This window comes from Gambusia affinis, linkage group LG08, assembly GCF_019740435.1.
Source record: "Gambusia affinis linkage group LG08, SWU_Gaff_1.0, whole genome shotgun sequence".
Lineage (NCBI taxonomy): Eukaryota > Metazoa > Chordata > Actinopteri > Cyprinodontiformes > Poeciliidae > Gambusia > Gambusia affinis.
Genome location: NC_057875.1, coordinates 27,394,195 through 27,422,024, shown reverse-complemented (window position 1 = coordinate 27,422,024; position 27,830 = coordinate 27,394,195). Strand labels below are relative to the sequence as shown.

Below are 27,830 nucleotides of genomic sequence, written 5' to 3'. Positions count from 1 at the left end.
AACCATTGGCACCTGGCCCTCTGCAGGGCTGATTGGATTGTAGAAGCCAGGAAATGTTGACCAAGGCTACAGATAGACGGATAGTGGGGGGGGGGGTTGGGCAGATGGAAATAAGGAAGCTTGAGAAGGTCAGAGAATGGGGACTGAGGTGCGTGGGATGAACTGACAAAACCCTGATTAGCTCCTGTCATGTCTCCAGCTGTTTTTCCGTTAGCCTTAAAATTGAGCAAATTGAAAGTACAAAAATGTATTTGCTTAATGGAAACAAACCTATGTCTTCTTTTTTTATTATTTAATAGAAATGTATTTAATATCAAAGTATAAATTCCTGGTGTGGTACATTACATTAAATAAATAAATAAAATTAAAAGTAGGCCTATTGTGTTTTACAGAATGAGTATTATTTGCACGTTTTTGCCACACAGCACTAACGTGTTCAACAGCCAGACATCGTCACTGCCGAAAACATTGAAGAAGGTGACAGGAAGTGTTAGGAGGATGATGGTTTGTTTTTGTTTTTTCAGACAATATCGAGCTGATTCCACCGGAACTCTCACAGCAAAACACAGTCCATAAAAAATTGTTTCAATCCAACATGTTGAATCCACAACTCTTCTGTAAAATCACCGACTTCAATGACCCCAAAACGCCGCATACGTAGCCACTCCCATACGTCTCCTCTGTTGCTGGATTACGAACATATCTGTTTACATACGTGGCTGCCATGGGTTTTAAAGACTTATTGAGTGAACAAGGTTCTTCACATGTGAATTTAATTTAATTTCTTATTTAATAGAAGCACTGCAATTGTGAAATTCTGACATTAGCAGAATATAGGCCAAGATTTGCTGCCATTTGTGCTGGAAGCGCAGCTATTGGTAGACTAGAGGTAGTCGCATATAGAGGTTTTTCATTTCAAATGTTTAATATGAAGCTGACAAGAGCTCAGTAAATATTTCCAATGTCCCTCCTGGAATGCTTGCGGAACATATTTTGCGCGTGTCCTGCTGTCGCTCCATCACCGAGTGCGGTGACAGTTGGTGGTGCAGGTTGCGGGGCGGTGACGGTGATAATCGCCGCCTCTCAGGCAGTTGGCTCCGAACACCGGCGACTCTTAGCGTCTTGCGGCCGTCTGCTCACTGTCACAGTGTGTCAGTGTCACAGCTGCTGAAGAGCTGAAGGAAAATCTGGCCGTGGATTTAAACACGACATACATTCGCTGGGTGAGGCTTTAACTAATGAAAGTGACAGGAAGGGGATTTGTTGAAGGTCACCAAAATTTCAATTTAAGACCTTGGAAAACAGGTGAAAATAACACAGGAATGAGTAATGGCATCTGTTTTTGGACTAACCTTTACAATGAAAGAAGGAATCTTTTTTTGTTTGTTTGTTTTAATTCCCTATGCCACTAGGCATTGTTGGCACCCTTGCACTATGCACTACTCTAGTAACCTTTGACAAGACTGGAGTACAGAGAAAAGGATCTTTGATCGTTCTTTGCAGGGAATTGGAATATTTTCTCCAGAAATATTGGGATTTCTGGAGATGTAATGTTATTTGTAAGAGCAGGTCTCCTGAATGTTCTAGTTTTCTTCCTGGCTCAACACAGCTAAATCAAATATTGGGTCAGCAGCAGGCCTCTGCAGAACATTGGCATGCTGAGGAAGTAGCATGCATGCCAATGTTCAAGGATTACATGGGAAGTATCGTAACTTAAACTTAAGGCTCAGCACCAGAGTTTTCTAGAAAAATATTCAGATTTTATTTTGAGGTTCTAAAGGCTCTACATTGAAAATAAGAAATAAAGGCATACTTTAATTTTTTGTCAGCTGCAATAGTCCCTCTGCAGCAGGGACGGTTCTCCTGTGTCCTCTCATTTTCTACTCCTCAATAGGGTTTCTTTTGAAATCTCAATTTTTTAAATCTCAAATTGCCATTGGAGAAAGTTGACTTTGTGTCTGGTGAAGCAAAACATGTCTACTTCATCTTTTAATCCGTTCCAGGCCCATCGGGAATGTTTGTCGTCAAAAAGATAATTTTATTCTCATCTGACCAATTCAGAGTCCCAGTAGTGTTTAGCAAATTCTTTTAACCTTTCTCTGGTGTGCCTTACAATCAACTGGTAGGCATTTAGATATTATATTGTAAAGTGATTGCTATGGAAACAGGCTGAAGTCAGTCCAGTGAACTTATTTAAACTCCCTTTGTATTTTACGTTAGTGTCGATAAACACGGCGGATGCTATGAAAAGGAGAGCGGGACTGTAGAGAAAAAGATAAATAAAAATAGGTGACCTGGTTAAGATGAAGGACATTTTCTTCTGAATCAAACAGCTGGCTGAGCAGTGACATACATCAGTGGTTAAAAATGTATTTCAACAGAAGCAAGCAGTAACTCTATGCTCTCAGAATCCATTACTGCTGCTCATCTGTTAGATGAAGAAGACAAAGATGTCTGCTTCATGGAGAAACTACGGTGCATTTTATGACATTAGTATATTATTATTGAATCTTGTGATGATGGTAGTCCTTTGCATTTATACTCTGTTATTGAATTGATGATTGCAATTCATTGTTTTGCAGCTCTGTAATTAATAAGAACTTCAACTAACTGTTGAAGCCCTTGTAGTTATTCAGTGAAGAACCGTACAAATTCCTCACAGTGTCAGACAAGTACTCCTCGAAGGCCTACATGTCTTCTGCAGCCATGAAAACTGGATAGTGGACCAGTTCAGGAGAGATGTCGACGTTTCTGTCCAAGAAAATTTCAGCATAAAAAAACGCAGAGAAACTTCTGACCAATCACACAACTCTTTGCACAGCTCTCTGTGGAAACGGTTCCATCCGGGCCTGGTGTCATGGAGGGGAGGCGCGAGTCCAATTGCCAACAAAATGATGCAATATTTGTCCAGCGTTTAGGTCAATGAGAGCTGAGCTCAGCTCCTCAGATGCAGTACGATGGAGCCTCAAGTTATGTCATTGTTCTGATCTTTGTAACATCTACTTTTAAGAACAGAAACAAAACCTCCCAGTGAATGTTGTCAAATATGTCATGGTGTGATCAAGTCTCTGAACCCACATGCGCAGAACACACTCCGGAAACAGATCAGGTTAAGGAGATTTATTAAATACAATGTGCAAATATGTACAGGTGATGACAGGAGGTCTCTCTCTCAGAAACGCTGGATCTCTGGAATCTAGGAGAATGGGAATAGGGTGAGTACAAGGGTTGTGGAAGTCTTCAGTCCCTTTTCACGGCTATGGTCTTACTTATGGGTTGAACTGGGGAAAGGCTCGACTGTGGATCCGGGGCTGGTGGATCTGAGAGGCCGGGGTTCGGTTGGAGGGCGGACAGGTGAGTGAAGGAGCTGGGGTCCAGGATGGAATAACTTCCCAAGAACTCAGGTCAGGCTGCTAAGGCGTCGCGGAGGAGAAACCTGAGAAGAGGCGACACAGAATTAGTTTCTTTCACAAAACAGGTGGTCAGAGGATGGTTAATAACCACAGATACCATTACTGGCTAACACTCTGGCACTGGAGTGTCAGCAGCTCCATCCAGATATACTCCTCCAAACGAGTCAGATATGCGTCAGGTGTGCAGCCGTGAAACCACGCCCTCCAGGAACCTCCAGGAAGCCCCCTGGTGGAGAAAGTGGGAAAGAACCCCAGCCAGCCTTCCCCAGATCCCAACAGTGCCCCCCCCTCACCGACCGCCACTAGGCGGTCCAGCAGAACCAGACGGGAGAGATGACCAATAGGCAGAGATGAGAGAAGGGTCCACAATAAACGAGCTGGGGACCCATTGGCGAGCCTCAGGGCCGCCCTTCCCAATCCACCAAATACTGCCAACCCTCCCCGTCACGGAGTCGACAATGCGGCGGACTGAATAAACGAGGCCCCCCTCAAATTCGCGGGCGGGAGGAGGGGGTTCCGGAGGTGGGCACAAAGGGCTAGTGAAAACGGGCTTGATTTGGGATACATGGAAGGTGGGGTGAATTTTGAGAGAAGGGGGTAGCTGCAGGCGAACAGCAGATGGACTGATGACTGACTCAATCCTGTAAGGCCCAATGAAACGGGGGAGAGCTTCTTAGACATGGACCTTAAATGGATGTCTTTAGTAGACAGCCAAACCTGTTGGCCGGCAGCATAAACAGGTGCTCGCCTCTTGCGGTCAGCAATCCTCCGGTTCTGTTCCAGCGTGCGATGGAGAGCGGAAACTGTGTCCCGCCAGACAGCCCTGCATCGACGGATGTGATGCCTCACCGAGGTAACTGCAATGTCTGTCTCGTCCGAGGGAAACAGTGGGGGTTGGTAACCTAGAGTGATTTCGAATGGAGACAAACCGGTGGCAGAGGAGAGGGGAGTTGTGTGCATACTCCACCCAGGTCAGGTACTGGCTCCAGTCAGAGGAATTAGTACAGGTGAGGCATCTGAGCATAGCCTCTAGCTCCTGGTTCATACGTTCCGTCTGTCCGTTGGTCTGTGGATGGTAACCAGAAGACAAACATACTTTAGCACCTAGAGCCGTACAGAAGTGTCTCCATACCTGTGCTGAGAATTGGGGCCCAGGTCAGACAGTATCTCCTGTGGGATGCCATGGAGCAAACACATGTTTGACTAGGAGCTGAGCAGTCTGAAGAGCTGAGGGAAGCTTCTTTAAGGGAATCAGATGACAGGCCTTAGAAAATCGATCCACAACAGTGAGGATTGTGGTCATGCCACCAGATACGGGGAGCCCGGTCACAAAATCCAATGCAATGTGGGACCATGGTCTCGTAGGTGTGGGCAGAGGTTGGAGCTGACCAGACGGAAGCTGATGGGACGGTTTATTTCGAGCACAGACTGCACAAGCCAAAACATACTCCTTAATGTCCTTATAACTGGACGGCCACCAGAAACGACGGGAAATGAGTGAAATAGTTCTACTTACTCCAGGGTGAGCAGAGAATTTAGTGGAGTGCATCCAACTGATGAGTCTGGATCTGACCGCAGTGGGAACAAAAATCTTATTGGGAGGCCCGGTTCCAGGATCTGGTTCAGATAACTGAGCCTGTTTAATTAGATCCTCCATCTCCCAGGTGACTGAGGCTATGGAACAACTGGGGGGCAGAATGGAGACCGGAGATCTATCAGAGTCGTCAGGGGAATATAGCCGGGACAAGGCATCTGGCTTGATATTTCTAGAACCAGGGCGATATGAAATGGAAAGGTTAAACCGGGAGAAAAATAAAGACCAGCGTGACTGTCGGGGGTTGAGTCTTTTGGCTGTCTTCAGATAAGAGAGATTCTTATGATCTGTCCAAACTAGGACAGGGTGTTGTGCGCCCTCCAACCAATGTCTCCATTCCTCCAGAGCCATTTTAATGGCAAGGAGTTCTCGGTCTCCCACGTCATAGTTCCTCTCAGCCGGAGACAGTCTGCGGGAATAGAATGCACATGGGTGAGTCTTGTGATCAGAGTCTGAGAACTGTGAGAGGACTGCTCCAACACCAGAGTCCGAGGCATCTACCTCTAGAACGAACTGCTTAGTCGGGTCTGCTTGAATGAGAATGGGTGCATTAGAAAACAGGGATTTTAACCGTAGGAATGCAGCATCTGCTTCGGGAGTCCAGGAAAATGTAGTCTTCACAGAGGTCAGGGCGGTTAATGGCAGAGCAGTTTGACTGTAGTTTCTTATGAAACGTCGATAAAAATTAGCAAAACCGAGAAACCTCTGAAGCTGTTTCCTAGTTTCAGGAATTGGCCATTCCAAAACAGCTTTAATCTTATCTTTCGAAGGCCTCACCTGTCCAGCCTCTAGAACATGTCCAAGGAAAGTAACAGAGGACTGGTGAAATTCACATTTCTCAGCCTTGACAAACAATCGGTTCTCCAGCAGCCGTTGGAGAACAAGCCGGACGTGTCTCTGATGTTCTGGCAGACTCTTAGAATAAATCAAAATGTCATCAAGGTAGACAAAAATGAAAATGTTCAAATAATCCCTCAGGACGTCATTAATCAAAGCTTGAAAACAGGCCGGAGCATTACATAATCCAAAAGGCATGACGAGGTACTAAATGACCTAGCGGGTTTTGAATGCCGTCTTCCACTCATCTCCATCCCTTATGCGAAGGAGATGGTACGCATTTCTTAGATCCAACTTGGAAAAGATGGTGGCTCCCTGTACAGGTTCGAAAGCAGATGAGAGGAGGGGCAAAGGATACTTATTTTTTACCGTTATCTGGTTTAGACCACGATAATCAATGCACGGTCTGAGAGTTCCGTCCTTCTTTTCAACAAAGAAAAATCCTGCGCCTACCGGAGAGGAGGAGGTGCGAATAATTCCCGCATCAAGGGATTCCTTGATATACTTCTCCATCGTCTCCCTTTCGGTCTTAGAGATGTTATACAGGCGGCTATTAGGTAGAGGGGCTCCAGGTAGAAGGTCTATAGCACAATCGTACGGTCGATGTGGTGGGAGTGAAAGTGCTTTTACCTTACTGAAGACGGCGGCTAAATCATGGTACTCCACCGGAACTGCTGAGAGATCCGGGGGGTCAGCTTCATGCAGATTTGCCGGTGGCGGACCTGGCGGGACGGCTGAACGGAGACAAGAGGCGTGACAGTTAACGGACCAGGAAACAATGTGCCGCTCAGACCAGTCGGATTATGATGTTCTAGCCAATCAAATCCCAGAATGATTGCTGAACTGGCTGCAGGAAAAACAAAGAATGAAATTATTTCATGATGGTTACCAGAGGTGAGTAGATTTACTGGAACGGTTTGGTGGGTTATCGAATGTAGGGCTTTACCGTCCAGAGCTGTAACTTTCAGCGGGTTCTTTAATGGAACGGTGTCGATAGCCATTTGGTGAACGAAACTTGAGTCGATTAAATTCCGCTCACAACCAGAATCGACCAAGGCTGAGACAGCTATGGACTGATCCCGAACGAAAAGAGAGACTGGTAACAGTAAGCGAGGAGAATTTGCTTTAACTTGATGGTCCGCCAGCCTCCTCGTGTCTACTGGCGGACCCTGGCTTTTGCTGGACATGCGGAAATGAAGTGACCAGCTGCACCGCAGTAAAGACAGAGTTTGGCTCTGATTCTGTCTTTCTTCAGGGGTGAGACGAGTATTCCCAATCTGCATGGGTTCGGGCTCGGCAATAGCTGGAGAAACTGCGACTGACAAGTGACCCGGCTCACCGCCCCCCACGGACGAACAGGCAGGTGGATCTCTTTTATTCTTAGCTCGGGTGCGAGTTCTGTTATCTAAACGGATGGCCAAACTAATTAAATCATCCAGAGCCTTAGGCTCATCCAACGTAGCGAGTAAATCCTTGATCTTGTCGTTCAGGGCGTTATAAAATGCGCTTCTAAGGGCTGGAGAATTCCATCCAGATGCAGCTGCTTTGATACGGAACTCAATGGCAAAGTCGGCCACGGACTGATGACCCTGCCTCATTTCCAGTAATTCCCGAGCATCTGAACTGCTGTCTGGATCAATGTTAAATGTTTGCTTGAACTCCCTCAGAAACTCGTCAAACGTGCAGCCGTAAACTGTAGAGGCTGAAAATCGAGATTCTGCCCAATTTAAAGCCTTGCCAGATAAATGGGAAATGATAAACGAAATCTTGGCGTCGTCATGGGGAAACCAGTGTGGTGAGTGATTAAATAGAATCATGCATTGGAACAGGAACCCTCTGCATTTACTCACGTCACCGGAGAATCTTTCCGGGTTGGGTGGCCGACATTCGGAAAACGTGGGACGGAGTACTCCTTCGGCACTGGGACTGGGTGCCGGCGCAGGGCTTGGTTCGGAATTCTGCGGGCGGGAAAGCTGTAGAAACCCTGCTATTTCTTCCAGGCGGGTGTTGGCCTCGACCTGACGTCTATTTAGCTCCCTCAAAGCTGCGTCGTGATTTTGAATTAGAGAGTTCTGTTCTTGCAAAGCTCTCCGAAGTGCGTCTGCTGGGGTTTGTTGTTGGCCAGAGTGTTCTGTCATGGTGTGATCAAGTCTCTGAACCCACATGCGCAGAACACACTCCGGAAACAGATCAGGTTAAGGAGATTTATTAAATACAATGTGCAAATATGTACAGGTGATGACAGGAGGTCTCTCTCTCAGAAACGCTGGATCTCTGGAATCTAGGAGAATGGGAATAGGGTGAGTACAGGGGTTGTGGAAGTCTTCAGTCCCTTTTCACGGCTATGGTCTTACTTATGGGTTGAACTGGGGAAAGGCTCGACTGTGGATCCGGGGCTGGTGGATCTGAGAGGCCGGGGTTCGGTTGGAGGGCGGACAGGTGAGTGAAGGAGCTGGGGTCCAGGATGGAATAACTTCCCAAGAACTCAGGTCAGGCTGCTAAGGCGTCGCGGAGGAGAAACCTGAGAAGAGGCGACACAGAATTAGTTTCTTTCACAAAACAGGTGGTCAGAGGATGGTTAATAACCACAGATACCATTACTGGCTAACACTCTGGCACTGGAGTGTCAGCAGCTCCATCCAGATATACTCCTCCAAACGAGTCAGATATGCGTCAGGTGTGCAGCCGTGAAACCACGCCCTCCAGGAACCTCCAGGAAGCCCCCTGGTGGAGAAAGTGGGAAAGAACCCCAGCCAGCCTTCCCCAGATCCCAACAAAATACATACATTCATTAATCAACATGCATTAATATTTATTTGCCAAATAAATATGTTTCATACAGAAACCAGTACTTCGCTCAGTTGTCTGGTTCAATAATAAAACTCGTTTGGCTCTTCATGTTAAAGATTACTCGAGGTTTTGTGCAGCCACAGGCAAATTCAACACCATGAATGAATTCCAACAACAGAGTTCCGTTTTGTTTTGGAGGCGCTCATAAAAAGGTTTATGATTAAACTGCCAGCTCATAAAAGCTGGGTGTTAGAGGACATGCAGTGGTTTATAACAGGATTTCCTTCACCAGGTTGTTCCAAAGGTTGGCTGGAATGACTGATCCCGGCGTTGGAACAGCTAAACGGAAACCAGCCGCTGGCTTTGCTGAAGCTAATGAAGCGCTCTCTTTAAAAGCACGCTCATTGTTCGCTTTTAGGAGTCGCTTTGTGTCGACTGAATTCCTTGAAGTTCATTTCTTCCCCTCCGCTCAGTCGGTCAAAGGTCGCCCCTTGTGCTGACTGTCTTGTTCTCATGGACTGACTCCAGACGTCAGAACAATAGTGGGCCACTGTGTGTTTCTGTGCGACTGAGTGACAACCTGGGTGGTCCGAAGCTGCCCTACGCCGGGGCTGCCGGGGTTAAACCCAGTGCAGACAGTTATTGTTTTGGTGTTCAGAGAAAATCCTTAACCTTTTCCTAACATTTGGAGAGTACTAGAAATACTCGGCAGATCCATGTCAAGCACACTAGAGAGATATTTGGATAGCCTCTGTTTGCAGAGCAAAGAGTGGTTAAAACATAAACTAGGACAAGTAGACACTCAGGATAACGTCCAGGAACCAGAATTTAGACAGAAGTTATCAAATAAATCTGTTTACAATTTGTTATAATTATAAGGTTTTGCTAAAGGGAGAGGGAAATTTGCTTTAGGGAAGACACCAATTTTGAAAACAGCTGCCGTTTTTCAATAAAAAGTTTTTTGTCTTGGGACGCGGTGGTTTTTCAGCCTTATGGAAATAAATGTATTTCGCAAAACTGCTATGAAAACCCTTTTTTGACATCACATGAGTCACATGGTCAACAGCCGGGTGTTACTACTAGAAAGAAAACATCAAAGAAGACGACAGGAAGTGGTAGGAAAGAGGATGATGGAGTGATTTTACTTTTTTTTTTTTCAATGTGTCGACTGAATTCCTTGAAGTCGACTCCACCAGAGCTCTCACAGCATCACACAGTTCAGAAAAAGTTACGTTTCATTCCAGCATGTTGAATTCATAGTTCTTCTGTAAAATCACCAACCAAAATTTCCCAAAACGCTGCTACATGTAACCGCAACCAAGTAGGCAGGGCTTGTTGGTCCAACCATAGACATGAATAAGTAGACGCCTCACAGAGCTGATCGGCCCGTTGCTGCGATACGTCACAGCGTCCGCCATATTGAATGTGGCCCATGTGCCAGCAAGCTAAATCCAGTAGATGGACCAAACTTCAGAAAGTGCCTTTCTACAAAGTATTTTAAGTTAATACCTGTCATTGACACATTTTCTCACACACACATACGTATGTGGTAATCAAATAAATGACTAAAGACAGAGTTTCTAACTTTTGATGTGGTTATTTAATTGTTTTGGGGATTTTCTGAATAAAGAGCACAATGTTTTTATTTGACAGAAAAGATTGAAATTTTAATATTGACTTTGATGAACAGACACACCCTTCTACAGTGTTTTATTAAAGAGCATATTTACATGACTCCATAATTTAATGTACATTTAACATTACAAGACAAGAAAAAAATTTATTTTCTTGTTTTTTTAAAATATATATATTATTGATAAATGACTTGATTTATCAAACTCATTGTAACTTGACAATGACTTTGATAAATCAGTCATTGTCCAACATTAAACTACATATTTTTCTTACTTTTTCCCCCCAAAAAAAATAATTATTACAGTATGTCAACTCTGCTATTGACAGAAAAGAGTGAAAATAATTCTAACAGAGTAAATAATTTTTATTTATTTACATAAGCTGTATTAATATGCTAATGTTTCAGATTGAGATATTAAAAATACACAAAAAGTATTTAAAGCGGTTTCTGATCAGCTCTCTCTCATTAGTATGAAAAAGTTAGCTATGCTAACAATCAGCGGTTCCTTCGGGCCAATTTAGCTACATAGGAAATATTTCTCGGTTGTTTAGAAGCTAGTTTCTGTCTTCAAAGTCAAGTAATTCTGCTCTTTCATCTTTACCTGTGAAAGGTAATGCCAATGAGTCCAGTTTGTATTGTAAAACCGTTGAAACAAGTCCACACAGCACAGGACTTAAGGAGCTCCGATCGCTCTACTGCCACATACAAGATGGCGGCGACGTAACGCAGGACTCAGCGCCCAATGAGGCATCTACGTACTCCTGTCTATGGCTCCAACGGCTGAATTAAACGTCAAAGTCTCCTCCAATTGACTGATGGACGATGATCACTTGCGCCATGTCTAAATTATGAATATACGTATGTCACGTAAATATTGACATCCATCACTTCCATAATTTTTGATGACCTATCACATGAAAAAAGCGATTTGATTTTATTTCTAATTTAAGGAAAACACAGTGATTGAGCAGCTGCGTTTCTTTTCAACATCAGCAGAATATAGACAAAGATTTGAGGGACCACTCTCTCATGGATTGAGGCGAGTCCTTCTGGCTGTTCTGATCTGATTGGGCATGAGAATATCTCTGGTGAAAGACAACATTGAAAACTTTTCACCAAGAGTCTTTTTCTCCAAACTAATGTTCCCTTAGTGCTCCAAATCAGGTGTTAGGGTTGATTTTTTGATCGGTATCAGCCAGGTCGAGGTTTTCTAAACATTGGTTTTTATTTGCAAGGCAAATTTCTGTACGAATTCATCCACATGCAGTAGCTTTTATCTCTACCCAGAGTTCGTAGAAGTTTGCTCCTTGTGGTTTATGCCAGCAACCAGATGCCGATAGTAATAACTGCAATAGTGTCTTAATTACAAAGGGGGGGCCTCCACGCTTCACACAACAGCCAGCAACTCTCCAACAAACAACCACATAATTACCCTCATCCTGCTTGATATCCCATCATCTCCGGCCCCTGGAAGAGGGGTGTCATTACCCATGATGCTTCTGGGCCTCGTTCCTTTCCCAGCGCTTTACCACATTCCTTTAATTCTCCAGCCCTCCTCGCATGGGGAGCTCCAGACCCCAAACATGGGTGGCTGCATGTCTCTGTTGGCATGCAGGACCGAAGCAGCTGCAGCCGAGTAAAACGGGTCGTGCCTGAACATGCACTTCTGAACTGCTTTCCTCGTGGGGGGGGGGGTTTTCAAGGAGAACAGATCAATGCCACTTTAAGGAGCTGAATGTTTGCTCTCACAGCTTTTACAGCAAGAAAATCCTGTGGATGGGTTTGGTTGACGACAAACTGTCCATTTTTTTTAAACATCTTGGTGTTTCAGTGGAAATTGAAGGTCGATTACATAGTGAGCGGTAGATCAGGAGTAGATTTACCAGAGCCAGTTGGGTTTAATGAGACTTCAACCTTTTGTTTGAGAAGAGTTTTGCTCATTCCAAACACACAAACAGGAAGTCATAAAAGCACCAATACAATCCTGTCAGTATGTCGGAGCTTATAGGGAGGATGTTTTGGCGCTCTTGGGATTTGAGAGACAAGCCCATCAACAACAGTGTTCCTGTGTTTATGTCTTTGTGAATGTTTTTCAGGAAGCCTAGAGACTAATACAATGACCTCACACTGTTTGTGCTGCAGAATGCTCCAATTTTCCCCTTTCACCACTTCATTTCCTTCACTCTGCATCCACAAGTGTCCAAACTTTTTGCCACAATGTTCTTATTTTTTTTAATTTTAATTACTTAACAGACTTTTTCTTAAAATAAAGTTTGTGTATCATTAAAGTTCCAAATGCTTTTAGTTTAACAGTTAACCAATTAATCAATTAATTGCATGATAAATTAAAGCAAATTCAATGATTTACGTTTATATAATTTATCATTTTTCTCTTTTCTCTTTCTTTCTACCCAAACCTGGATGATGAAATTCTTCAGGGTGGTTTATTGGCCTCATCTAGTCCCTGTTTTTAAAGACAATTTTGTTAATTAGACTTCATTATTCATTTTATCTATCGTTTATCTTGTTTTATTGTATTTATTTTGGATATTCAAAATGTCTTCCAGTTTCAGTGTTAAATCCCCATTGGAATTGAAAGTTCATTAATCTTTCAGAATGTGTTCCTGCATTATTATACCATGACCAGTACATTCCTTGAAAATGGTTTTGAAACACCAATATTATCATTTATTGCGATAACTTAATACGTTTTTGTGCAGCAAAATTGTTTTTTTGCTGCACTCCTGGTTACTGTAGCAGTGCAGAGTAAAAATATCCTAACAGAAATGATTGGAACTACTAACAACACTGAGGCACAACGATGGGGCCCCCACCATTGTGAAACTGTCTCCATCCGCGTCCTCCCCACCAGCGTTTCCTGTTTTCTCCAGGCTCGGACTCATGTGCTTCTGTTTGTTTGCGGAGCTGCTCTCTAAGGACGCCCGTCAGTGTGACACTTCCTGTTTTCTCTCGCCTCGGAATGTTAAAGTGCAAGACCGCAGAAATTCTCTGTCCGGTTTGTTCGGTGGCTTAACACTTTGACATTCCCCTCTTCTGCTCTTCCTTGTCAGTTATTAGTTATTCACCAGTTTGCTGAAAACATTTCAAACGGGATGCAGCCTCTAAATGTCTCATGGAAAATATTCTTAACTGCAGGTACTCAAGTTGTCTCTTTGGACCTGTTGATCAACCCTCGATGCAGTAAAAACTTTTCTCAGGCGTTTCCAAGGCAGCCAGCTGATAGCGTTATATAACTCGGGAGGATCATTGTTCACTTTCTAAACATCCGATTCTGTTTTATAACAACACTGAGTGACGGGTCGACACGCCTCTGTTACCAAAACACGCTGAGGATTGTTGTTGGTGTCGCTACCTGTTGCCTGTCAAACAACAGTCTGTCACAGATTTGTGAAAGCGCTACTTTGCTAACCTTTAAACGGTTGCCATGTTTGTGTTTGGGGCAGTTTGAAGAAAAACCCTTAATCATTCAAAAAGAAAATGACTTTTATGCGTGAACCTGCTGGATAGTAACAAGACACATGAAGCAGTTTTGGTTGGGTTAACTGTTGCTGTCTGATCCACTTTTTATTTTATTTTATTTTACACCACTTTACTCTCAGACATTAACTCTGTCTTCTGTGTCCTGCTGGATGCAGAGTCAACTGGACAAGAGAATGTTGGACTGACCAGAGACACGCAGAACCTTAAAAGAAGCTCTGCATCTAATATCCAGTGAAGTCCAATCCACAGAAAACTGATGGAGCTCTATTTATTAATAATAACTGGACAACTGCCAAAAAACTTGTCTGGGATTTTTCAACTGCTTTAGGTTTCATTTTGATGAGCTGAATTCAAAAATTATATTGCTTTTGGTCAATCAGGTCAACTTTCTGAACTGTGGAGCAACATGAGCATCAAATGTATGATTTGTTCTCACATCTGGATCGGTTTCCTGAAAATCTGATCAATGAATGATGAGCAGGAGGAGAGATTCCATCAGGACAGGAAAGAGACGGAGAATTTTACACAATGTAGACATAATGTTCAATTCACATGTGCTTACCATTAGTAGTGTTTATTATTCAATTTACAGAAGTCCAAGTTTGTAACACTTAATTAAAACACTCTTAGAAATTCTTTTTCTCCTAAAAAAAAAAAGAAATATTAACGGAAATGAACTGATAATGTCACAAAAATGTCATCAATTTAATCAGAAGATCAGATTTCTCAAAAGCAAATTAGAATAAAAACCTGATTGAGAAAAATGGATTGTCATGTTTGGATTCAGTGGTGCAAAAAAAAAAAAATCCCGATTCAGTTGAAAAAACATAAACAACTTCCAAAATATACTTCTTTGTAACCCAGTGTTGTCTTCCAACAGGATATTTTTGTTGCCTCTAAGTTCCAAAGAGAGGAATGGTCAAACATCCAGCAGGTCCCTTCTTCACCATCAAGTCCCATTCTAGATGGTTAATGTCTGTCTTGATTCTAGCCACGCTGGTTGTGTCTGCATTAGGCGTGTGATCCTCATCGAATATGATTGAAAATGACCAGGAACATGGGAGGGAATGAGGGAACATGCTCTTCTGCCACAATTGGTAAAAAGGTTTGGATCTCAAGGTTTGACCATGAAGTGATACATTTCCAACTTGCCATCTTATCTACAAGGAAACATCTCTCTGAAGTTATTTTAAACAAAAGGGCTTCTAGGGAGTAGGATGTTCTAATCGTTCGCCCACAAAACGCATACCTTATCTATATCTATCAATAACTGCTGTTTAACACTTAAAATAATGTCATTTTTATCTTTGGGTGTATGTAAATCCATTTCTCTTTCAAAGACACACAGATGTGATGCACAGTGGTGTCGTTGCCTTGCTGCTGGGGTCTCAAACTGCATTCTTCAAGGTCCGGTTGTCCTGCACCTTTTAGACGTCTCTCTGCTTCAGCACACCTGGCTCTAATATGCGCTCATTAGCAGAGCTCTGTATAGGTTGACTCCACGCTAGTGAGGTAGTTTCACCAATAAATTCAAGTGTGTAGGACAAGGAACACATCTAAAAGTTTCAGGAGTCTGGCCCTCAAGGAATGCGGTTGAGACTACTGCCTTGAAGGTCCAGAGTTTGAATCCCGTCATGGTCTCTTCCCACATGGTGTCTGCAAATTCTCCCCATGCCTGGGAGGGTTTTCTCAGGATACTCTGGCTTCTTCCCCCATTCCAAAAACTTGACTCTTAATTGAGTACTCTAAGTTGTCCTTTGGTATGACTGTGTGTTGCTGGTTGCTGGTCCTGTGCATCTCAGACCAGTCCAGTGTGTTCCCTGCCTCCTGACCAATGATTGCAAGAGACCCATCAGGGAGGACTTTTCAGATGATCAGATGTTTGGCTAACAATGACATCCTGAGAGTTAAACATACTTAAAAGAGTGTGAACAGAGACGTGTGTGTGTGTGTGTGTGCGTGTGTGTGTGTGTGTGTGTTGGAGGAACGTGGACACCCTGTGAGGAAGGGGAAATCCTCTTAGTGGGTGTCACACAGATAAAGAATGTCTGTGTGGTACTTTAATGAAGCTGAGTGAGCCGTCGCAGTGGCCCCTGGCCCCTCCTGTCTGCTCCAGGTCTCCCACACACACAGATTCGGTGAACAGATCCAGAGCAGAGACAAAGCGACAGACCTGATAACACTGGAGCCGCCATTGTTTCTACAGAGCCCAGTCTGGTTTGTACCAGTGTTTGTGTGTGCGTGGGTGTGTGTGTGTGTCTGGTGTTGTCACGAAACAAACTTGAAGGAGGCTCCCTGGAAATGAGAGCTTACATATGTGTGTGCGTGGGTGTGTGTGTGCTTCTCCTTCCAATTCAATCAGTGGAGCGCGTGTAAGTTCACTGTACAACAACGCCAACATGGACATTGTGCTTCCTGTTTCTGCACGTGTCTGTGCGCTGACCTCCAAACAAAAACCCGAGGCCAAGGAATGAGTCATTACTGGACCGGTGCTACTGAGTGTGTGTTGCTGTGGTGCCCTGTCCAGATAAAATCGATGTGATAAAGACGCATCCATTCACTTGTTATCTAGAAGCTGCTTCTGCTTTGTCCCTGCTGATTAAAGACTTTAAAAAATTCTCTTTATCTGCCTCCTTGTCTCCTTTAAATGCTTAAAGGGGCAGTTTTGTATAGAATTTACATTTTTGAAAATTTACTGTGTTGCCTTCATTCTTTCATGCCTGTTTGGCCATTCCTTTAATCTCCATGGCAACCATTCAACTGTCCAAAATGTACCTAGCATCGGCTTCGAGCTCGGAGCTCCAGTTTCCACGCTTCTGACTTTCTCCCTCACAGGGCCCCAGTCAGCTCCTTCAGACTAGCCAGCAGCAATTGGCAAACACCTGAATGAACTGCACACCTGCTGAGCTCGTTATATGAGCCATGTCTCAGCGCAACACTTGCTAAGGGGTTTATAGAGGAGCCATGTTGTGATGATTTCCTGAACACAAAGTATCAGGAGGAGCAAGAGATTCTTAAAGAGACAAAGGCCCAATTTCAAGGCACTAAATTATGAAGTCAAATTTCTTTAAAGTTATATTTGACGTATTTTCATAACAACTGAAGGTAACATAGATACTTGATTATGCTACAAAATCTCATGATGTGCCTGAAAAATGCATACTGTCCCTTTAAAACTGAAATCATGGTAGTGCTTTTTTAAGTAATTTGATGCTTGCAAGGCTGCAATATTGTAAGTATTTACACAAATATGATGTATTCCTGTAAATGGATATGATGAATGAATTTATTACCTAAACATACAATGGCATAAAAAGTGTTTGCCTTTGATGGATGCGTTTGAGATATTTTATTTTATTTTTTTAAAGTCAAACTAATAGTTAAGATTTCCAAACATAGCTAATCTGAGCAAACACAAAGAAGTTTGAATTATGAATTTATGTATGTCATGGAGAAGCTATCTGAACCTGCTGGGCCGATGTGAAAAAGTAATCACCTCCTCAAACTAACAACTTTACCGGCTTCAGCAGGAGCAGCTGCCACCGACAGAGACTCTCTTTACATCACAGTGAAGAGATTTTAGTCTGTACATTTTATACAAAACTGGCGTGAGAATGTTTAAGCTGTAAAAAGAAAACTTAAAGCTTGAAGTGTCATTATCTTGAAGCAGTGGTCAGTCATGTTCTCGTTACTCTGAGTCGGTGTTTCGGTCTATGAGTGCGCTTATTGTTCCTGCAGATTCAAGCGACTTTTCCAAAAAGCCGGCTCAGGTTCTGCCTGGCGTGGGTGTTGTGCGATCGCTTTTCCTTCTTCTGCAATGACTTGCAAGTACATTTAATACCTAGTTCCTCTTTCAAGTGCAAACACAGACTTCCTGTGCATCGTGTGTCTGACTTTTAGTGTTTTGAAACCTGTCCACGTATCCAGACGCTCTCTCATTGTCCGCCTCTGTCTGTTTCAGACGAGGAACACCATGAGAAGCCACATCCACTTCCTGAGTGTGTGTCATGTGCATCATGACACAGACACACACACACACACACACTTCCACTGGAAGGCCTCGCTCCAGATCATGATTAGTGCATGTTTGGGAGTCTTTGTTTGAGGACAAAGGCTTTTCCCATCTGAAATGAGCAGCTGGTAGCAAGGAACCAAGGACAGAGAGAGGGTGGGGGGTGGGGGGGGGGGTCAAAGGGCTCTTTGTGGGTAAAGTGTGGGGTAGATCAGTGATGGAAAACGATGGACTAAAGAAGAGATGGTCTTCATATGAGGCTACAACATGTGACACCAGCAGAGATTTGTTAACTTCACCTTTTGTCACACTTCGACCACAACCCTCAGTGTAGTTTATTGGGATTTTCTGTGATGAACCAACAAAAAGTAGTGCATAATTAGGAACTGGTTGAGAATCTGTCGAAAGAAGGACTTTATGATCTCAGAGGGAAATGTAAATTCAAAGCTTGTAAGAATAGCCACATGAAGTTTTTGCAATCCAGGATGTGGTGTGGGAACAATGGATCAGTCTGACTGTGGAATTAAGGAAAACAGTTCAGAATCAGAATTCCTTTACTGTCAATGTGCAAGAAAGCACAACAAAATTTTAAAAATAACATTAAAAAACAAAGAAGACGACAGTGGTAGGAGGAGTACGTATGGTGCGGCATATTTATTAAACTTATTCATGAGTGATTCTAATTATGTGTCTTATTTAATGAAAACAAAGCAATTGAGAAATTTTTTCTGATTCTTTTTGACAATATTGAGTGGAATACTGACAAAGTTTAGCGCACATTTATAATGGAAATGCAGCTAGTGATGCAGTGCTTTGTGTTGTGTGACAAAAAGTCTAAATGAATTCTTTTAAATGTACGACTTCACATCATAAATTCAGTTTAGAGTACATCACAAAGGCAGATGGGCCATTCGAGTCACCCACCAATATTTCATACAACCTTCATGTAAAAACAACTGATCTTTACATTGGTTTAGGAAATGTTTAGGAAACATTGGTGGAAATGTTTGGTTTGAACTCGTTCAGTTGCTCTTCACACATTCGTTTCACAGCTTGAGATTTTGTTCTGGACAAGTTGTTTCGCAGCTGCTGCTGTGACGAGGGGTGGGGGCGGCGCGGGGTGAGAGACGTCGGATGTTCACGGGAAGCCGAACAATGTGCCAAAAAGTACACGGGGTGAAAATGGATGTGCTTTGTTAAAACCGCTGAGCAAAGATTTTTTTTTTTACTATTACCGTCGCGGCAGCATATAGATGGAACGTGACATGTGTTTTTGTTGCTTTTCCACGAAAATAATCAACAATAAAAAGCACACTGTAATATTGAGTTGCTACCAGATAGTGGAAGACTTTTTATCATCCTCTGTTTCCAATGATTCCCATGGAATATATAAGATTATGGCCCCTGATATTATCCACAATGACTCTGATTAACCTCATGCTGATGGGGAATGTTTCTCAGACCCACATAACCAGAGTTCCCTAAAAAAACAAACAAACAAGCTTTGGGAAATTGTAGTCAATGACTTTAAAGAAGAGCGATAGATTCAAGCATGTAGGAATGAAACACAACTTTTTATGAACTCTGTGATGCTGTTGCCATAAACACACACACGAACACGCACACACACGTACACACACAGGCACACACACACACACACAAACACAAAAAAAAAACAATCCATCATCCTCCAACTACTTCCTGTCATCTTCTTTGTCGTTTTCACCAGTAGTAACAGCCGGCTGTTGATCACATGACTCACATGATGCAAAAAAAAGTGTTTGCGTTGCAGTTTTGTGAAATATATCTATCTTTATATGGCCCCAAAAAAACACACCTCATCCTGGTGCAAAACACGAGATTTTTCAAAATTGGCATTTTTCAATTTTCACAATTTTATGGCTTAAGGTGAACGCAGCAAGTGATCTATGCAGCATGGCGGGTGTTTTATTTGGATAGCATCAGACTTCTCATCAGACTTCTACGGTGAATTTTCAGGCACCAGATTTCTTAGCAGAGGCCCAGAGGACAGAGGGTGGTGAGGGTGTGGGGATGGGAAACAAAGGATGAAAGAGGACGAGAAAGAGGGGGCAGAGGGCAAAACAAGACGAGCAGACGTAGAAGAATAGGGTGAGTGGCAGGGAGGAGGGAGAAGGTAGAGATGAGAGTGAAAAGCAGAGCGGGAGAGGGAGCCATGGGGCTCTGAAAGAGACCAGAATTCATTTGAAGGTGAATAGAAGCAGCTTGGTTTCATTCAGAGCGACTTCTGTCATGCCTGAGGAGATGGAGGTGGTGGGGGCGACGAGAGGGGGGCCAAAGGCCAATGTTAACTCTGGAGCCGCTGCACACTTCATATGCTAACGAACGGCTAAGCCTCCAGCCCGGTTGCACAACACAGCAGTCCTGTCTCGGTTCAGAAGCTGTTGAATGTGTCTGGATACGGTGGAGCTGGTTATACACTTTAAACATTTAGAATTAGCCTCTTAGTTCATATTTTGTCCAACTTTTTTTTTTCTTTTCTTTTTTTTTTGTAGCTGTCACTGAATGCTGTCCAGGTGAATGCTTTTCTTCATTCTTTATTTTGTCCATAAACTGTTTGTTTGCTTCATTCTCCACTCACATGTTGCCATACAAAGCTAAAATGGAAATATGTATGTAAAATGGTGGGAGGTGAGTAAGTACACCTATCGATTGTGTCACATATAGACACCTTTGGCAGCATCTTTTGGCGTTTGTGTATATGGATTTGTATGTCTCTCACATTGTCATGGTAATTTTTTTTCCCAACTCTTTCTAGCATTGTTTCAGTTCATTGAGATTTGGGTTGTTCAGTTTTGAACAGGTCTGAAGTCTTCTATGGCATTTCAATGCATCTTGATTCTCTTTCAGCCATTTTGTTGAGAATTTTCTGCTGTTTTTAAGATAATTGTACTGCTTGAGTCATGGCTCAGCTGTTGGACAGATTTCCTTAAAGGGGCAGTATATGCATTTTCCAAGTGAACATAGTTACTTGATAGTAATCAAGTATGTGTTTTGTGTTAACTTCCTTTGTTAAAAAATGCTGTATATATCAAATATGACTTAAACAACATCGGGCCTCTGTCTCTTTTAGAAACTTCTGCTCTTTCTGAAACTCCTCCATTATGAGCAAACAATCTGCCCCAATGGTCAAGCTTTTATAGAGCTGGTCTCACTTGCTGGCAATCAGATTGATGTTTTGTTTTTAAACCTGTTCATGTCCCAGACGGGCAACAGAAATGGCACACAACAGCAACATAAAGCTGCAATCTGTAAAGCTATAGCAATTTGGGGTCTGTGATATTTCAGTTTTTCTTTTAGAATAAAAATTAGCAAATATTTCTACATTTCTGGGGTTTTTTCCCTGTCAAGACAGTATACATGCACAAGAAATGATATGAACTGTTTTTATTTGAGCAAATGGCTGCAATGAAACAGAAAGTAAAAATTGAAAAAAAAAGTATTTAAATTTATATATTTATTTATTTTGTACCGGTCTGGTTAAACCTGAAAAAAAAGAACCCTGATTCCTCGGGGTAAGGCTGTAGCCCCGCATTACCACTATAATGACCGCACTATTTTGTAGTCTTTCTTCCTCCTCTCTCTCTCCCTCTCCCTCCCTCCCCTCCCGTTCTCCCTCCTTCCTCCCTGCAGTTCTGCTGTTTGTTTGTACTCGCTCCATCCGGAGCCGAAATTCCTCTCCGTTTTTGTGAATGACAAACTCATTAACAATTCATCAACACTGGGCCGCTCCATTCGGCCCCCGTTTCCAAGGCGACCGCCGCTGAGCTCCTCCGATTGGTCGGCCGGCGCAGCGTATCCAATGAGGACGCTCCGTGTGTGTGGCCATTCAGCAGCCGGGCGCCGCAGAGACGGAGCTTCAGCCAGAGCAGCGTTGATTCACACCGAGCTGAGGCAGCAGCAGAGGAGAAAGGAAGTAAAGGGAAACGAGCCGCATCCGCCAGTCGACTTGGTGCTGACCGTGTGCTCACAGCTCTTCCACATCAACCGCAGTTTCAGACTGAATCTCTGCAAATACAGACGGCGGTGGGGAAGCTGCTGCGCTGCTGCTGTTGAAGTTACATAAGTGCAGAGGAAGCGTCGGGCTCGCTGCAGGGCCGCTGTGACTCATTGAGAAATAACTCGGGCTCTCCAGGCTGCTGCATGAATGAGCGCCACTGAAGACAACGCGCAGTCGGGAAAGACGGACTGATCGTTTTCCGCAAGAGGCACGCGGGTCAAGCAGGGATATCTGCGTGGAGAGAATATTATTATTCTTTTGAACTTTTTTTCTTTTTTTACGTCACATTCATTTATTCCATTGAACAGCGGTTTGGACCAAAAAAGAGAGACTTTCTTCTTCTTCTTTTTTTTTTTTTTTTACCACTAAACTTCCCTCGTATTTCCCCCCATTCAAGCCCGGCGTTTCGCTCTCCTGCTTATAAATGCTCGACAAGCTGAAACCCGTCATCCAGCTCGACTCGGTTATGGCGATCAGCAAAACGGTGGGCTGGCTCCGGGAGCAGCTGGAGACGCGCAGGGACGGCCTGCTGGTGATGGACTGCCGGGCCCAGGAGCTGTACGAGTCGTCGCACGTCGAGACGGCGATCAACGTGGCCATCCCGAGCCTGATGCTGCGCCGGCTCAAGAAGGGCAACCTGCCCGTGCGCTCGCTGCTCTCCGACGGGGAGGACCGCGAGAGCTTCGTGCGCCGCTGCAAGACGGACACCATCGTGCTGTACGACGAGTACAGCCGGGAGTGGAACGAGAACGTGGACGGGGGGTCTGTGTTGGGGCTGCTGCTGAGGAAGATGAAGGACGAAGGGTACAAGGCCTTCTACCTGGAGGGTGAGTTGAGCTTCATTCACATTTCCACACTCATCCGCAAACACAGTTGTGCTCATTTGTTTGTGTAAACACGGGGGAACTCTGTAAGTTTTTCAATGCATGTACATTTTTTATTTTTTTTTTTGCATTTTTGCAAGCGTGCAACACATGCAAATATGAATAGCCTACTTGAAGCTGGTATTCATTGGGACTCCTTTTCCCTCACTTCTCCAGGCGGCTTCAGCAAATTCCAGGCAGAGTTTCCAGGCCTGTGTGAAACCAACCTGGACGGCTCCTCTAACAGCAGCAGCAGCAGCAGCTCTCCCACCACGGCCCAGGTGCTGGGCCTCGGCGGCCTGCGCATCAGCTCGGACTCCTCCGACATCGAGTCGGACTTCGACCCGAGCAGCGCCACGGACTCGGACGGCAGCCCGCTGTCCAACCCGCAGCCCTCCTTCCCCGTGGAGATCCTGCCGCACCTCTACTTGGGCTGCGCCAAAGACTCCACGAACCTGGACGTGCTGGAGGAGTACGGCATCAAGTACATCCTCAACGTGACGCCCAACTTGCCCAATCTGTTCGAGAACGCGGGGGAGTTTAAGTACAAGCAGATCCCCATCTCCGACCACTGGAGCCAGAACCTCTCGCAGTTCTTCCCGGAGGCCATCAGCTTTATCGGTAGGTTAATCCCGGCGGACATCTGGCTCGTTTACATGCTGCTGGTGGGGCTTGGTGAAACATTTTCAATCGAGTGTATATTGCGGAGTATGTAATAAATCCCAATAAATCGAATTGAATGGAAAACTACATACTGGAAAAATAATCCAAATTTTTCTAATCAAAAAGCATTTTTTGCTGCTAAATAATTCAATAGTCTTAAGAGCTCAACAACAAAGATATTTATTGTCTAAATAACAGACTGTTATTTAAATAACCTGAATAACAGTCTGTTTTCAGTCTGTTATTTAGGATTAAAAAAAGATAATATTGGTGCAAAGTGAAATTATTTCCATTTAGCTTTCAAGTGTTTCAGGAATCCCTTATATTCAAGTAACTTCTTTGGCAAAAAAAAAAATCTAAAATATGAACTGGATGCTGACATTAGCATCGGGACTTCACATGTTTTGCATTGAGATGCTATTTCAGGCTTGTCTATTTACAGTGATAGGCAAAGTTGTTTTTGTACAATGTGCACTCAACAGTTTTTTCCAACATGCAATCATACTGTTTCTTAAAGTTTTACCAGAAATGTTCTCCCAAAGAACATGTTGGCAACTCTGGCAACAGAGTAATTTGTTGCCAATCGGTGTAATAAACAACTCATACATCATTTACCTAATTTACTAGCTAACTTTCTCAATGAGCAATAGCATTTGAATAGACAGGAAAGATTATTTGATCCCCGTTTATACAACAAGGAGTTGTTTTTCAATGACAAAAGGCAAAAAAAAAGACATTTATTGCTGTTCAAAAGTGTGTAAAAAGTGGCTGAGGTCGATCAGATTGGCTAACCTCATCTGACTCTCAGCACACATCTTTGAGCAACATAATGTTGACATTTTAAAACCTTGGAAAAGCTTGTCGTCAGCAAACAACCCATCCCTTATTTCAAGACAAAGAACAGCCAAACTTAACCAGCCATAAAGATGGGAGGGAAGAAGACAATTCTCACATTTGCTAAACAACAACACGGAAAAAAACACAAAAGAAGAGCTACTGATTATTCAAATAGACGTAAACACATCAGAGGAAGTAGAAATTGACAGTAAGGCAGCATAATCCTATTAATGTGATACGTCTTATGAGTCTCTGGAGGTTCTTAGGCTCATATTGGCCTATTGAGATTAGGTGAGGTGTCCTCAACTGTGGCATTATCAGGCAATCAGGCAGGAACACGCAGATGAAATGCACTGTGTTGAAGTGCGAGCGTGCCTCTGATGGCGCAACGGCTAAAATGCACTGTGTACAAGATGATTTGACTTCAATGGGAGGCGTTCTGGCCTATCTGTTGTCCTGGGGCTTGTGTAATTGCAGTACAAAGAGCAGCGTTGAAACAGGAGAATAGGGGAGAGGGGGAGGGAGAGCAAAGGGAGGGCGGTAATTTGAGCACAACAGGAAGGAAGTGGCATTGAAAGTAATCTAGGACATGGCATCAACCCTACCCCCCTCCCTATTCCTCTTCTTCCTCCGCATAACAAAAGAAGCCATTTACAGGGCCTGTTGACATCCTGTTTGCCTTGACAGGGTGCCCTCATGACTCTTACATTTACACGCTCAAATGGCACCATTGTCACACCAACCCTGGGCGAGTGGAAGAATGCTTTAATAGACTGTAATAGTCACTTTCCCAGCCGGCTATTTCAGGACAAAACAAGGGAAAACGTTGATTCAGTTTCTCTCTGGCGACTCCCAGTTGTTGACCGGCGCTGCTGACAGATAGTCGGGGATTAAAAACTTTTCCATTCTTGGATGTGGACCAGCTTGTAAACACAGTGCGGATCTTTATCACACATTGTGCCGGGTGCGTCTCAAAGGGTAGATAACAGCTTTTGTACATCATCAGCGTCATTGTCCAGAAAAAGTAGAACACCCAATGGTTTGAACCACTGAACTGTATGATGTTAAGATAATCTAGATTTTTGTCACCCATCTAACTTTGCATCCAAGTAATTCCTCACAATTGCGACAGTTGCGTACACTGACATAGCAAGGGCAATGGCAGTTCAAGATATCGTACTGCTGGTTTGGTTTTGAGTAGAAGTTCTAGGAAAGGTCCACAAGACATTGACTAAAATTCCTTTTTTTTTTTTCCTCTTGTAACCAGATGAAGCTCGGGGTCAGAAGTGCGGCGTCCTGGTCCACTGCTTGGCCGGCATCAGCCGCTCGGTGACCGTAACCGTGGCCTACCTGATGCAGAAGCTCAACCTGTCCATGAATGATGCCTACGACATCGTCAAGATGAAGAAGTCCAACATCTCCCCCAACTTCAACTTCATGGGCCAGCTCCTGGACTTTGAGCGCACGCTGGGCCTGAAGAGCCCGTGCGACAACCGCATGGATCCGCCGAGCCAGCAGCTATACTTCACCACCCCCACCAACCACAACGTCTTCCAGCTGGACCCCCTGCAGTCCACGTGAGGTTCCGAACATCAGCGCCTCTCTTGTCGCTGAGGGTGGGTGGGAGGGAGTGTAAGACTACCACCCTGAATTCTCCACTACTTGTTGAAAAAGTTGCAAAAAGTTTCCCGTTTTCCCGTCATCTGGTGTGCGGACCTGGCTCGGGACGATGCAGATGGTTTTTATCGGAGGGGGCTCGACAGCTGCTGAGCGTGGCCAGAGTGGCCTGACCAGTACACACCTGCTGCTGTCTGAATGAGGATGGACAATTAAAGCAACAGACTCACTTAAAGACTTTCTACAATCATATTTCTGTTGGACTCTTGCGGTATTTCCTGTTTTTCTTGTATGTGAGGAAAGTGAGCGGTGATCTGGAGAGCTGTACGTTCTGCTTCACAGATTCTAGGCTGGTGTGCCAAAGAGACACGATTGTTCAAACTGGACAGAAAACGTTTCTATGTTTGTTTTGGGGGTCGTCCCCCATGACTTGTGGGCTCGTTGCCTCCTTCATCTTCTGTGAAGACTCGCTTGTGTGGGGTTGAAGCACCCCAGCTTTCGAAGGCCACCCCACGTACTGGACTGATTTTTACACTTTTCAAGCATTTATACTGTACATTGTGTTCATACCTTAAATGTAAGAGAGAGTGCATACCTTTGGAAGTGGGTATTGAGGAATTTGTTTCGTATTCTAGTTTTCTGTAAGCAAACCAACCGCGTATTGATCATTATTCTTACGTTAATTATGCCAAAAATCAATAGACTTTCCAAGAATTGTGCAGAAATGTGTACATTTGTAATATATTTATATACTCCATATTTGCTTTATGTATCAATTCAGCCAGCTGGCCTTTTTTTGTTTTTTGGGGATTTTCTTTTGCACTCTCCCTCTCACAAAACAGTGGATGTCGTTTGCCTTACTTACTCTCACAGGGTTTGCTTCACCTTATCCTCGAGAGAATACATTTTTTTTTTTCTGCTTTGTCTATTTTAGAATCACCCGAGACCCTTTGCCAGATTTTTCTTTTTAGATAGCTAGAGCTGCGTGAGGGCCCACCCACCGTGTGTGGCACGGGCGGTTAAATCTGATTGGTGTTCAAAGCTTCTTCAGGGAAAACTCTTTGAAATGCAGTTATGAATTTGTCAGGATGAGAGAAGTGAAACTCTCTTAGCTTAAAACAAGAAAGGAAAAAAAACAAAACAACCCTGTTTCAGGAGGATGTTGCCATGTTGGTGACCTCCGCTGGCCTCCCCCTGCCCTCCACCATACTCCTCTGTTCTGAATGTATATGAAAGATAAGTTATTAATAAATTGCTATTTTGTCTATAGTTTCTGTCTCTTCTGAGTTTTTTGTTTCTTCTTCCACTAACATGGTTGTTGGTGTGTCGTCTGCTCGCACGCTCACACGTTTACGTAAGTGTCTCCACACAGCTGAGTGTTAACCGGCAGGCCGGGTCACGACAACACAAACCGTAGCAGCGGATCACGAGGCCCTCCATCAGGCTCCACCTTTCCATCAACTGCGACGCTTGAGACACTTTCTGTTTTGTTTTGTTTTTATTTCTTCCCCAGCTCGAGAAGAAGCATGTCATGTGACAAGACATGTCGATGTGAACACCCTGTTCACCAAAAAACAAAACAAAAAAAACCCCCACAGAGCTGCTGAACAGGTGCAAAGTGAATTGAGTCGATCTGGTTTTTCCAGGTGCCGGTTCGCTGTGAGTTCACCTCCTCCCGGAGGGCAGGGCCAGGCGCGTTCAGCCGTGAAAGGGAGCACAAAGTACCTAGATGTTGTGTTATTCGATAACGAGAGCTGCGGCCTGTACCTGCGATGACCTGGAGCGTCTGGATAAGATGATATTCACTGTGCGGGTGAGGAGATTGCATTCTCACACCAGCAGTCACCCGTCTCACGTCGCTGCACGTGCTTCACATTTCCAAACATGACTGCAGCGCGTGCATGCAGGGCCTTGAACATTTTCTTTTTTTTCTTAATTTCAGCAGGATGGAATGCTGTTGAGATTAAAAACCTCTTTTTTTTTTTTTTTTTTACTCATTTCAAGGGAGTCCTGGTCAAGAGGCAGGAA

At 43.9% G+C, this 27,830-nt stretch overlaps 1 protein-coding gene and 1 long non-coding RNA gene across 2 annotated transcripts; one reads left to right on the top strand and one right to left on the bottom strand.

Annotated features, from left to right (window-relative positions):
• Nucleotides 1-3,056: 3,056 nt before the first annotated feature.
• LOC122835178 lies at nt 3,057-3,684 on the bottom strand. Its single transcript, XR_006371281.1, has 3 exons — nt 3,511-3,684; nt 3,270-3,436; nt 3,057-3,196 (listed from the first exon to the last, which is right to left on the bottom strand). It is a non-coding gene; the product is annotated as an uncharacterized LOC122835178 (long non-coding RNA).
• A 17,819-nt stretch (nt 3,685-21,503) lies between these two features.
• dusp6 (dual specificity phosphatase 6) lies at nt 21,504-27,071 on the top strand. Its single transcript, XM_044124010.1, has 3 exons — nt 21,504-22,649; nt 22,863-23,306; nt 25,453-27,071. The coding sequence occupies exons 1-3, from the start codon at nt 22,247-22,249 to the stop codon at nt 25,764-25,766; spliced, it is 1,161 nt and encodes a 386-aa protein (XP_043979945.1). The 5' UTR covers nt 21,504-22,246; the 3' UTR covers nt 25,767-27,071.
• The last annotated feature ends 759 nt before the right edge of the window (nt 27,072-27,830 follow it).

Bases quoted from the DNA above. Each gene is read 5' to 3' on its own strand.
- dusp6 (XM_044124010.1), top strand. From the start codon at position 22,247: ATGCTCGACAAGCTGAAACCCGTCATCCAGCTCGACTCGGTTATGGCG. The intron at 22,650-22,862 runs GTGAGTTGAGCT...TCACTTCTCCAG, and splicing joins CAAGGCCTTCTACCTGGAGG to GCGGCTTCAGCAAATTCCAG. The intron at 23,307-25,452 runs GTAGGTTAATCC...TCTTGTAACCAG, and splicing joins GGAGGCCATCAGCTTTATCG to ATGAAGCTCGGGGTCAGAAG.